This window comes from Myxine glutinosa, chromosome 1 (genome assembly GCF_964187855.1).
Source record: "Myxine glutinosa chromosome 1, kmMyxGlut1.1, whole genome shotgun sequence".
NCBI lineage: Eukaryota > Metazoa > Chordata > Myxini > Myxiniformes > Myxinidae > Myxine > Myxine glutinosa.
This window is the reverse complement of record NC_136261.1, coordinates 234185259-234199096: the sequence shown is the minus strand read 5'-3', so window position 1 is coordinate 234199096 and position 13838 is coordinate 234185259. Positions and strand designations below refer to the sequence as shown.

The 13838-nt window shown below is 44.0% G+C and overlaps 1 protein-coding gene across 2 annotated transcripts in view; it reads right to left on the bottom strand.

Annotated features, from left to right (window-relative positions):
- Positions 1-4316, bottom strand: part of GDF11 (growth differentiation factor 11) — a 115601-nt gene extending 111285 nt beyond the window's left edge. The window contains exon 1 of one of the 2 annotated variants that reach the window (XM_078785093.1): positions 3454-4316. In XM_078785093.1, the coding sequence (XP_078641219.1) occupies positions 3454-3982 (529 nt within the window). In that variant the 5' untranslated portion in view covers positions 3983-4316. The remainder of the gene's footprint in view (positions 1-3453) is intronic. The other variant, XM_068128666.2, reaches the window with a different exon arrangement.
- Between the last annotated feature and the right edge of the window lie 9522 nt (positions 4317-13838).

Genomic DNA, 13838 nt, shown 5'->3' with positions numbered 1-13838 from the left:
ATCAAGTGGGTGATGTGTTGTGATGAGAATGGTAGGGAGGTATTTTTCCTCATCAAGTGGGCAATGTGTAGTGATGAGAATGGTAGGGAGGTATTTTTCCTCATCAAGTGGGCAATGTGTAGTGATGAGAATGGTAGGGAGGTATTTTTCCTCATCAAGTGGGCAATGTGTAGTGATGAGAATGGTAGGGAGGTATTTTTCCTCATCAAGTGGGTGATGTGTTGTGATGAGAATGGTAGGGAGGTATTTTTCCTCATCAAGTGGGCAATGTGTTGTGATGAGAATGGTAGGGAGGTATTTTTCCTCATCAAGTGGGCAATGTGTAGTGATGAGAATGGTAGGGAGGTATTTTTTTTTCCTCACAAATTGAGTAGAGTGTGGTGGTGAGAACGGAAGGAAGCACGGCATTTTCCTTCATTAAGTGGGTAGGGTAATGTGGTGAAAAATGTAGCGAGCTATTTAGCCTGAGGAGGGGGGCAGAGTGTGGTGGTAAGAACAGTAGGGGGTATTTTTCCTCACTAAGTGGTTAGCGTGTGGTGGTGAGAACGGTAGGGGGTATTTTTCCTCACTAAGTGGGTAACGTGTGGTGGTGAGAACGGTAGCGAGGTATTTCTCCTCACTAAGTGGGTATAGTTTGGTGGTGAGAACAGAAGGGAGGCATTTTTCCTCACTAAGTGGGTAGCGTGTGGTGGTGAGAACGGTAGGGGGTATTTTTCCTCACTAAGTGGGTAGCGTGTGGTGGTGAGAACAGAACGGAGGCATTTTTCCTCACTAAGTGGGTAGTGTGTGGTGGTGAGAAGGGTGGAGTGCATTTTTCCTCACTAAGTGGGTATAGTGTGGTGGTGAGAACAGAAGGGAGGCATTTTTCCTCACTAAGTGGGTAGCGTGTGGTGGTGAGAACAGTAGGGGGTATTTTTCCTGACTAAGTGGGTAACGTGTGGTGGTGAGAACAGAACGGAGGCATTTTTCCTCACTAAGTGGGTAGTGTGTGGTGGTGAGAAGGGTGGAGTGCATTTTTCCTCACTAAGTGGGTATAGTGTGGTGGTGAGAACAGAAGGGAGGCATTTTTCCTCACTAAGTGGGTAGCGTGTGGTGGTGAGAACGGTAGGGGGTATTTTTCCTCACTAAGTGGGTAGTGTGTGGTGGTGAGAACAGAAGGGAGGCATTTTTCCTCACTAAGTGGGTAGTGTGTGGTGGTGAGAACGGTGGAGTGCATTTTTCCTCACTAAGTGGGTAGCGTGTGGTGGTGAGAACGGTAGCGAGGTATTTTTCCTCACTAAGTGGGTAGTGTGTGGCGGTGAGAACAGAAGGGAGGCATTTTTCCTCACTAAGTGGGTAGTGTGTGGTGGTGAGAACGGCAGAGGAAGTATTTTTCCTCACTAAGTGGGTAGTGTGTGGTGGTGAGAATGGTAGGGGAAGTATTTTTCCTCACTAAGTGGGTAGCGTGTGGTGGTGAACGGTGGCGAGGTATTTTTCCTCACTAAGTGGGTAGCGTGTGGTGGTGAGAACAGAAGGGAGGCATTTTTCCTCACTAAGTGGGGAGTGTGTGGTGGTGAGAACAGAAGGGAGGCATTTTTCCTCACTAAGTGGGTAGCATGTGGTGGTGAGAACGGTGGCAGGTATTTTTCCTCACTAAGTGGGTAGTGTGTGGTGGTGAGAACAGAAGGGAGGTATTTTTCCTCACCAAGTGGTTAGCGTGTGGCGGTGAGAACAGAGGGAGGCATTTTTCCTCACTATGTGGGTAATGACTAATGTGTGGTGGTGAGAATGGTAGGGGAAGTATTTTTCCTCACTAAGTGGGTAGCGTGTGGTGGTGAGAACGGTGGAGGGAGTATTTTTCCTCACTAAGTGGGTAGCGTGTAGTGGTGAACGGTGGCGAGGTATTTTTCCTCACTAAGTGGGTAGCGTGTGGTGGTGAGAACAGAAGGGAGGCATTTTTCCTCACTAAGTGGGGAGTGTGTGGTGGTGAGAACAGAAGGGAGGCATTTTTCCTCACGAGGTGGGTATAGTGTGGTGGTGAGAAAGGTAGCGGAAGTATTTTTCCTCACTAAGTGGGTAGCGTGTGGTGGTGAGAACGGTGGAGAGAGTATTTTCCCTCACTAAGTGGGTAGCGTGTGGTGCCTTGGTGGTGAGAATGGTAGCGAGGTATTTTTCCTCACTAAGTGGGTAGCGTGTGGTGGTGAGAACGGTAGCGAGGTATTTTTCCTCACTAAGTGGGTAGTGTGTGGTGGTGAGAACAGAAGGGAGGCGTTTTTCCTCACTAAGTGGGTAGCGTGTGGTGGTGAACGTTGGCGAGGTATTTTTCCTCACTAAGTGGGTAGCATGTGGTGGTGAGAACGGTGGCGGGTATTTTTCCTCACTAAGTGGGTAGTGTGTGGTGGTGAGAACAGAAGGGAGGTATTTTTCCTCACCAAGTGGTTAGCGTGTGGCGGTGAGAACAGAGGGAGGCATTTTTCCTCACTATGTGGGTAATGACTAATGTGTGGTGGTGAGAATGGTAGGGGAAGTATTTTTCCTCACTAAGTGGGTAGCGTGTGGTGGTGAGAACGGTGGAGGGAGTATTTTTCCTCACTAAGTGGGTAATGACTAATGTGTGGTGGTGAGAATGGTAGGGGAAGTATTTTTCCTCACTAAGTGGGTAGCGTGTGGTGGTGAGAACGGTGGAGGGAGTATTTTTCCTCACTAAGTGGGTAGCGTGTAGTGGTGAACGGTGGCGAGGTATTTTTCCTCACTAAGTGGGTAGCGTGTGGTGGTGAGAACAGAAGGGAGGCATTTTTCCTCACTAGGTGGGTATAGTGTGGTGGTGAGAAAGGTAGCGGAAGTATTTTTCCTCACTAAGTGGGTAGCGTGTGGTGGTGAGAACGGTGGAGAGAGTATTTTTCCTCACTAAGTGGGTAGCGTGTGGTGCCTTGGTGGTGAGAATGGTAGCGAGGTATTTTTCCTCACTAAGTGGGTAGCGTGTGGTGGTGAGAACGGTAGCGAGGTATTTTTCCTCACTAAGTGGTTAGTGTGTGGTGGTGAGAACAGAAGGGAGGTATTTTTCCTCACTAAGTGGGTAGTGTGTGGTGGTGAGAACGGTAGCGAGGTATTTTTCCTCACTAAGTGGGTAGTGTGTGGTGGTGAGGACAGAAGGGAGGTATTTTTCCTCACTAAGTGGGTAGTGTGTGGTGGTGAGAATGGTAGCGAGGTATTTTTCCTCACTAAGTGGGTAGTGTGTGGAGGTGAAAAATGTAGCGAGGTATTTTTCCTCTCTAAGTGGGTAGTGTGTGGAGGTGAAAAATGTAGCGAGGTATTTTTCCTCACTAAGTGGGTAGTGTGTGGAGGTGAAAAATGTAGCGAGGTATTTAGCCTGGGTAAGTGGGAGAAGTATCGTGGTGCGTGAGGTAGCAATGTATTTAACTTCAGCACTGTGTGTGTAAGCTGTAAGGGATGAAGGAACAGTTCAATGCTCACGTTCACTGGCCATAATGATGATCGTCTCGGCGGTCGCGTGGTAGTCGTCCTCGTCCCACGTGGCGCTGTTTCCCAGCGGGCTTTGGTCGCCTTGGAATCCGTACATGTCAAGAAGTTGCTGCAGCGGGGGCGCTTTGGGCAGCAGCTGATTGACCGTGTCCCGGCTGATGTTCGGCGCTTGTTTGAGGCGCAGTTTGCTCAATATCTGCGACTTTATGGCCTCGATGCGAAGCGCTCTGCTCTGCTCCCTCCACAGGCAAGCGGGAGCGCACGTCCAGCTCTTGGAATCGCTCTTATCGCCGCTCTTCGCAACGCCACCAAAACCAGCGGCGATAGCACCACCAAAGGCGGCGCCGAAGCCAAATCCACCTCCCGTTTGTCGCGCGGATCCGCGACCTCTGAACCCTCCTCGCGCCTGCGGTGCTCGCTGGTAGTCCGGAGAGTCCGAGCCGAGCGCCTCGAGGGCCACGAGGGACGCGATGTACCACAGCAGCACGAGCGGCGCGCGCATGGCGCGCTCCGGGACCATTGTTCCGGCGGGAGCGGGGCTAGCTCAGCGCTCGCGTGGCCCCCGACGCGCCTTTTTATACGAGCACCTCGGCCGGAGCTCCCCCGTGTCGTAAATCTAAGCGATTGGTCGCTTTTTTACTGCGAGCATTTGCTCTCTCGCTCGCGAATGTTCAACGCCGCCCTCCTGCTTTGCCCACCTCCCTTCCATTTCCCCCACCTTCTCCTTCGAACGTTCTTTCCCCCCTTCAGAAACAGGATGAAGAGTCCTCTGCACGCCGCCTCAGGGTGAACTCCGCCTGTGCGCGCGCGCGCGTGAGCCGTGCGGGTCGGGGAGCGAGGTCGCGCTGGCCTGGCTCCGCCCACAAGCCCATTTTGGTGTCTCCTCTTGCGCTGATTCTAATTTTAATGTGGTTTAAAAGGAGGGAGATATATGCCTTGGATATAAGGCAGGTCTCCTTTGAGCGTTTCTTCACAATGTGGGAAACAGCTGCTTAAAATCACATATAACTCAGGCCTGTCGTTTGTGCTATATGTCATCCCATGTTTCCGAATTTCAGTTTTTTTATATCCTAAAAACATACACACACACGCGTGCACATACTCGTACACACACACGCGTGCACATACTCGTACACACACACACACACACACACACACACACACACACACACGCTGTCACACATACACACACACACACACACACTCACACACACACACGCGTGCACACACATACACATACACGCACACACACGTGCACACACACACACACACACACACGCACACGCGTGCACACACATACACACACACACGTGCAAACACACATATGCACACACACACACATACACACACACATATACACACACACACACATGCGTGCACACACACACACATACACACACACACACACACACCCATACACACACATATACACACACACACACTCACACGCGTGCACACACACACACACACACACACGTGTGCACACTCACACACACACGCTCTCACACATACACACACATATATATACACAAACACTAACGTGCACACACACACGTGCACACACACACACGCTCACACGCGTTCACACACATACACATACACACACACACACTCAAGCGTGTACACATGCTCACACACACACACACACACACACACACACACACATACACACACACACACACACGCGTGCACACACACACACACACACACACACACACACACACACACACGTGCACACACACGTGCACACACACACACACACACACACACATACGTGGGCACACACACACGCACACGCACGCACACACACACACACACACACACACACACGTGCACACATACACGGCTGTACAGTCTGCGTCCTAAAAATAACGATTAGTAATTACTATATTGGCCTACTCTATAAATAGTTCATATAACTAAGTAGGCCTACTACTATATCAACTACTATTACTACTGCTACTACTACTACAGCTACATGTATATAAACTACTACTACTACTACTACTACTACTGCTACTACATCTACATGTATATAAACTACTACTACTGCTCCTACTACTACATCTACATGTAAATAAACTACTACTACTACATCTACATGTATATAAACTACTACTACTGCTCCCTTCCTGCTACTACTGCTTCCTGCTACTACATCTACATGTATATAAACTACTACTACTGCTCCTACTACTACATCTACATGTAAATAAAATACTACTACTAGAACTACTGCTACTACTACTACATCTACATGTATATAAACTACTACTACTGCTCCTACTACTACATCTACATGTATATAAACTACTACTACTGCTCCTACTACTACATCTACATGTATATAAACTACTACTACTGCTCCTACTACTACATCTACATGTAAATAAACTACTACTACTACATCTACATGTATATAAACTACTACGACTGCTCCTACTACTACATCTACATGTATATAAACTACTACTACTGCTCCTGCTACTACATCTACATGTATATAAACTACTACTACTGCTCCTACTACTACATCTACATGTAAATAAACTACTACTACTACATCTACATGTATATAAACTACTACTACTACTACTACTACTACTACATCTATATAAACTACTACTACTGCTACTACTACTACATCTACATGTAAATAAACTACTACGACTACATCTACATGTATATAAACTACTACTACTACTACAACTACATGTATATAAACTACTACTACTGCTACTACATCTACATGTAAATAAACTACTACTACTACATCTACATGTATATAAACTACTACTACTACATCTACATGTATATGTATATAAACTACTACTACTGCTACTACTACTACATCTACATGTAAATAAACTACTACGACTACATCTACATGTATATAAACTACTACTACTACTACATCTACATGTATATAAACTACTACTACTGCTACTACATCTACATGTAAATAAACTACTACTACTACATCTACATGTATATAAACTACTACTACTACATCTACATGTATATAAACTACTACTACTGCTCCTACTACTACATCTACATGTAAATAAACTACTACTACTACATCTACATGTATATAAACTACTACTACTGCTATTACTACTACATCTACATGTATATAAACTACTACTACTGCTACTACTACTACATCTACATGTATATAAACTACTACTACTGCTACTACGACTACATCTACATGTATATAAACTACTACTACTGCTACTACTACATCTACATGTATATAAACCACTACTTTATATACTACGACTATATAAACTGCATACAAACTACACCTATTAGGAAGCAGTAGCACAGCCATCATATTCCCCTAAAAGAGTTTATCATAGTTATACATCGTTGGTTGTTGTTGGTATTATAGGTTTGGATCATGGGTTTTCATGTCTTGACGAACACATTCCAAAGATGATCAATCACATTAATACAATGGTACATGTACATGCAAATTGTGATCATCTCAATCCAATTGATAGAATGGAGAATCTTTTTGTGATTGTGATTTCTGCACGACATAGAACTGGCGTTCACGACATCTTCTATTACTAACAAGAATGACCGCACTGTGGTCACAATCTGCGACAAAACAGGCCGATTGGGAAACGCGCATTTAAAACGCTCTTAAACTAGAACGGCACCCGGGAGAGTGCATACCTCCGCAAAGCTGAACAGTGAAGGTTTTGCATCCCACTAATCGTGGGTTGGATCTGGATTCGGACCTGAACCAAAATCGAATCGGCTTGTTCTTGTCATCTACCCAAATCATTCACCAATTTTAGTCATAACTCGTCCACAACTTTTTTTAATATCCTGCTATATATCGTTTTTCGTCCAATCTCTCAATGATGAAGAATCATTGAAAATTTAAATAATTCTCGTATCCGAATCCATATTCAGATCTTCACCAAAATGAAATCATTTCATCCTTGTCACATACCAATCGGTCCACCAAGTTTCGTCCTTCCTATGGAATTTTTATGGGATTTGTCCTATTGTTTTCCATGGGATTTTTCGACCTGGGGAAGAAAGCATATTTTAGGCAGAAAAGTTTTTTTTTTGTGTAGAATGTGATTCATGTTAGAGGAATGTTTCGTTCACAAAATGAATTTTAACGATTGAGGATATGGCGATGTAGAAAAGGTATAAAACTTAGTTGACAAATTTACAACAGAACCGAATGCAACTTAACTAAAATAGTGTATGCTGGGATGCCAGATTACATGGCAAATGGGATATTGGGGAAGAGACGAGAAAGAATGCTGTGTTTTGGAGCAATGTCTTTCATTTGTTGCAGTTTTAGACCAGGTGGAGTCCAAAAATGATGAGCGAAAGGAACAAGTTGTTCAGGAACTGCTTGCCTGCAGCCGAAGGCGCCAGAAGTTGTGTTTGGATTGGCCGTCCATGCATGCAAACGTTTTGTTATTGCGATAACTTGTGTACTGTTGAGGGGATTTTGACCAAACTTGGTATAAGTATGCACTATGATGCATAGATGAACTGATTCAATTTTGAGTTCAACAGGTCAAAGGTCATGCACCCTTTCAAAATAATTTTGCAGATCTTAACTCGAGTTAGAAATATCTGATGTTTCCTCCCTTCTACGTATCCCTCTTTTCTTTCTCCCACTCTCATGTGTGACTTTTAATTTTTCATCTGACCTTCAGTTGAGATCAAACATAACAGCGGGCTGGCATCTAACATGAGCGGAAGCGTATCCATTGACGTAGATGAGCTACAATACCCCTGCATCACCCTGTCGGGGTACTTTACTAGCCTCTATTTCGAATATTTTTTAAAACGTGGTGGATGAGTTGGTTAGTTGACAAGGAAGAATATTCAATTTTGGTGAAGATCCGAATCTGGATCAGGATTAGAGAATTTTTAAAGTGATTCTTCACCATTGAGTGAAATGGCAAAACTGATATATAGCACGGTATCTCAAAAGGATCTACTGGTTTCAATAAGGAAAATGAAATACTGGAGCAGTAGAAAATACCAATAAAAAACCAGTAGGTCAATGGGCGGAACAGTCCGAGACCAATAGAATACCAATATTATGAATGTAAGTACATAAAAAATACATAAAAACTAATACAGTCAAACCCCGCTATTCGCGGTTCCACCATTCGATAGATCCGCATATTCGCGGTTGATAAAATACGACATGTTTCTCTATTCGCGGAAAAGTGTCCCGCGAATTTGCGGTTTTCTTTCTATTTGCAGCCATGTTCCATGAAATCGCGGTTTTTTTTTCCCTATTCGCGGTTGTGTACAGCGAATTCGTGGTTTTTCAGAGGCGCAAAAAAAAAATACACTAGCCATTAGCTTGACACATTTATAAAACCCATCTTTCATCAGCCATATATAAAGCAGCTGGACATACGTATGCAAAAAAACATCATCTACGAGCCGCGAGCATGACCTGCAAAAAAACATCATCTACGAGCCGCGAGCATGACTGACCTGCTTCTACATTCAGCATTCACTGCTGTGTGCTTCGTGTTTTCATGGTTTTCGCGGCCGCGAATTTTAGCCGGACTATAATCGAGAGCTTCGCGGAATGTTCTGGCAGCTGCGAAAACAAGTCAACCCCGCGAATTATAGAATGCAAATGCTTCATTAAATCTATTACAATATGCAATTCATGGTAAAGCATCATCAGAGATCTTACACAATGAAAACGCTTTGGGGGATGTTCCATCAGCTGTATAAACAAGTCATCCTCGGCAAGTTATAGAATGCAAATGCTTCATTAAATCTATTATTGAAATTAGCAGATAGGCTCAACACGGCATCATCCGAGAACATCCCCCACAAACAATGTCCAGGGTATTCACCCCTCCCACAGCTACCCACAATGCTGGCATTCCTACATATGCAGACTGTGTCTTGGGTCTCGATCATCCTTCTCGTCCCGTTGCTTTGACCTGCGTTTTTTACTCTTGCTCTGCTCATCGTACAATCATGGCTCCCAAGCGCAAGACCACTGCCGGAGATGTGTCGACTACCAAAAAGCAGAAGAAAGCGATGAGCCTGAGCCAGAAAGTGGAGCTGCTCGACCGGCTTTCGAGAGGAGAGAGTGCGGCCTCTGTAGGCAGGCATTACGGCGTCAACAAATCCACCGTTCGCTACATACGGATGAAGGAGAAGGCGATTCGTGAGAGAGTTTCAGCAAGCACTGCATTGAGTATGAAGGTGATCACCCATGTCCGGAATGTCCACATGGAAAGGATGGAGAAGACTCTCAGAATATGATCGAGGACAACACGCAGACGAGGGACTTCATTCTGCAAACCATGATGCTGAACCGTTCCCGAAATCTTCTCACCGAGGACGAGTTGGAGGCCATTCTAAAGGTTTCCGAGGAGGAGGAGGTGCGCAGTGATGAGGAAGAGGTACCAAGGTCCAACCTCACAGTCCAGTTCCTGGGCGAGGTGCTGCAGGACATGCGGGCGATTGTCGACAGGGTGCAAGATGCTGACCCAGTCGTGGAGAGGTACCTCAAGTTCAAGAGGGGCTTGGATGATGTGCTGCTCCGGTAAAAGAGCTACATCAAAATGTTGGGCAATGTGTCAGGCAGTTCCCCATTACCCATTTCTTCAGCCCTACTCCCTCCACCTCAAGACCATCAACACTCTCTCCTGCCGCCCTCTCAGCATCCTCACCTTCTCCTATCTCTCCTGGCTCTCCCTTAATGCACAATTTTTCTGCACCATCATTTGGGTCGCCCTCAAAGTTCGAGGAATTAATGGGCTTTTAATTCACCATCATCATCACCATCATCATCATTTGAAAGTTGCATGTGTTTGTAAAATAAAAAAATTAAACGGTACATGATAGTGTTGTGTTTTCTTTACCTTCACAGTACAGTATGGTTAAGCACTTTCAATAAACTGTAAGTGCATTCCTTCAATAAATTGGAAATGGTACCTGGTGTTGTCGTTTTTTTTATTTGTACACATTTTTTGTGAAACTGTAATCATGTACATTTGCGGTCGAAAACATTTGAAAGTTTAAAAATTTTCCTCTATGAATCAGGAACCGCCGGGAACCTATACCCTATCTCCTTTTTCCCCATTGAAACAATGCCATGGCATACATTCGCGTGATTTTCATCGACCTTCGCGGATTATGGTCGACATTCTCGGGATTTGCCTCACCATTCGCAGATTTTTTCGCGAATGGAAATTCTTCTGCATTCACGGGTTTTCACGACTCGGGAACCTATCCCCCCTTTTTCCATTGAAACAATACCCCGCTATTTGTGGGTTTCGCAATTCGCAGGATTTTCCAGGAATATATCCCCCACTAATAGTGTGGTCCCACGGTACATAAAAAACATGTACAGTCACGTTAAAAAGTAAGTACACCCCATGTCAAGTTTTGACTTTTTCAACATATTTCAACATACAGCTATTTGATCTTCATTTCAACAATATTGATAGATAAATGTGATATAATATAACAAATATCATGAAACAATTACATTTTGTAGTCCATTGTATAATTTAAATAAACATAAATGCAAATTTCGCATGTGGAAAAAGTAAGTACACCCCTACATTTTCACCACTTCAAATACCTAAAATTAGAATCAGGTGCACCAGCTCAGGTACAAATGATTAGAACATCGTTAGAGAGGATCTTGGAGGAACCTGTCTTATTTAAACCTCAGACATTTAGTTTGGTTTGCTCTTTGTTGTTGAAGTGTGCGGTGTCACCATGCCTAGATCAAAAGAGCTCTCTGAGGCCTTCAGAAAGAAGGTTATAGATGCCTACGAGTCTGGGAAGGGATTTAAAAAGATCTCCAAACAATTTGAAATCAATCATTCGACTGTCCGGAAGATCATCTACAAGTGGAGAAGATTCCAAACAACTGCAAACTTGTTCAGGCCAGGCCGCCCCAGCAAGTTCAGCCCGAGAGCAGACCGCAAGATGCTGAAAGAAGTCTCTAAGAACCCCAGAATGTCATCACGGGACCTACAGGTAGCTCTTGCCACTGTTGATGTCAAAGTGCACGAGTCTACCATGAGAAAGGGGCTGAACAAATTTGATCTACATGGAAGGTGTGCCAGGGGAAACCTTTGCTGTCCAGAAAGAACATCAGGGCAAGACTAAAGTTTGCCAATGAACACCTAGGTAAGGACCAGCACTTCTGGAACAATGTGCTCTGGACAGATGAGTCATAGGTAGAGCTATTTGGCCACAGTACCAGAAGATATGTTTGGCGAAAACCAAAGACAGCATTTGACCACAAGAACCTGATACCAACTGTAAAGCATGGTGGTGGAAATATTATGGTTTGGGGCAGCTTTGCTGCATCAGGGCCTGGGCAGCTCACCATCATCGAATCCACTATGAATTCTTCATTGTACCAGAGGGTGCTTGAGGCTAATGTGAGGCCATCTGTCGGAAAGTTGAAGCTCAAACGAAGGTGGACCTTGCAACATGACAATGACCGTAAACATACCAGTAAATCCACCAAGGAATGGCTGAAAAGAAAGAAATGGAGGATTCTGGAATGGCCAAGTCAAAGCCCGGATCTAAATCCCATCGAGATGTTGTGGGGGGATTTGAAACGAGCTGTGCATGCAAGAAACCCCTCAAACATCGCACAGCTGAAAGAATTCTGCATGGAGGAGTGGGCAAAAAATTCTCCCAGTCGATGTCAGAGACTGGTAGACCGTTATAAGAAATGCCTACTTGAGGTTGTTTCTGCCAAAGGGGGCAATACCACCTGTAAGAGCCAAGGGTATACTTACTTTTTCCACATGCGAAATTTGCATTTATGTTTATTTGAATTATACAATGGACTACAAAATGTAAATGTTTCATGATATTTGTTATATTATATCACCTTTATCTATCAATATTGTTGAAATGAAGATCAAATAGCTGTATGTTGAAATATGTTGAAAAATTCAAAACTTTACATGGGGTGTACTTACTTTTTCACGTGACTGTAAATACATAAAAACTTCCCCCTCTTCCCCCCCCACCCACACACACACACACACACACACACACACACACACACACACACACACACACACACACACACACACACACACACACACACACACACACACACACACACACACACGATCGAATGCATTACTCCCTGGCGGGAGTAAATATAACTAGAACTGCAAGCAGTGAAGATAAGCTTCCAGCCAAAATGGCCACCATACCACATGCCTGATAGCGTCATCATTTCAATAAATTTTCCTCATGGGTAGTTGATCATATCTGTAAATTTTTGTTTGGATCGGTTAAGCGGTTCGGGAGATATAGATTTTTAATTTTTATCCTCAAATCCAAAATGGCTGCCATACCATGTGACTAATGATGCCATCGTTTGCCAAAAAAAGTCATGTGTCATCAATCATACGTATGAAGTTTTGGATTGATCCGTTGAGTAGTTCTGGAGATATGGATTTTCAAATATTTTTCCCTTAAATGCAAGATGGCCGTCATACCACGTCTGATGACGTCATAATTTACAAAAAAAATTCCCACATCAGCAGTTGATCATATGCGTGACATGTTGCATTGATCCGTTAAGTGGTACTCTGGAAATTAATTTTAATATTTCGCTTAAATTAAAGATGGCGGCCAAACCACATGACTGATGACGTCATAGTTTGCAAATATTTTCCCCATGTATTTCAAGTTTCGTATCAATCGGATAAGCGGTTTCGGAGAAGTTGCTTTTTAAAGTTTTATTTTAAAATCCAATATGGCCGCCAAATCACGTGACTGATGACGTATTTTTTCGCAAACTTTTATCCCCATGGCTCGGTGTTCATATTTGTAAAATTTTGCGTTGATCCGTTCAGTGGTTCTGGAGAAGATGTTTAAAGTTTATGATATCATTGGCAATTGCAGCCAATGTAAGTCAAAATTGCAAAAACAAAATTCATAATGCACAAAGTTACATTGGTATATATAGTCTAGTAGGAAGACTAGGTCCCCCTGCACCCCCCGGAGATATACTTCTAATCAGTGTTTCTAGATTGGAAAAAATGTGTAGAAAATGACTAGCTATGGCCCCAAGCTGAAAAAATGTCCCACATACCATTTTTATGCAAATTACTGCTGCAAATTTTATGCAAAATTATGCAAATTTTATGCAAATTTTTGATGAGGAGTAGAGTTGAGGGGTCTTTGAGGGCTTCATCGAGGTGCTCTCGGTTGCAAGACTGGGTCATTCTGAGAAGCACAGCAGGGTCAGAGATCATGATGTTCTCCTCCTCAGTGAATCTCTCCATCAACAGCCTCTCCATTGCCTCACACACTGTTTTGAGGCAAAAGAGGGACTTTGCGTAGGCCTTTCCACTGAG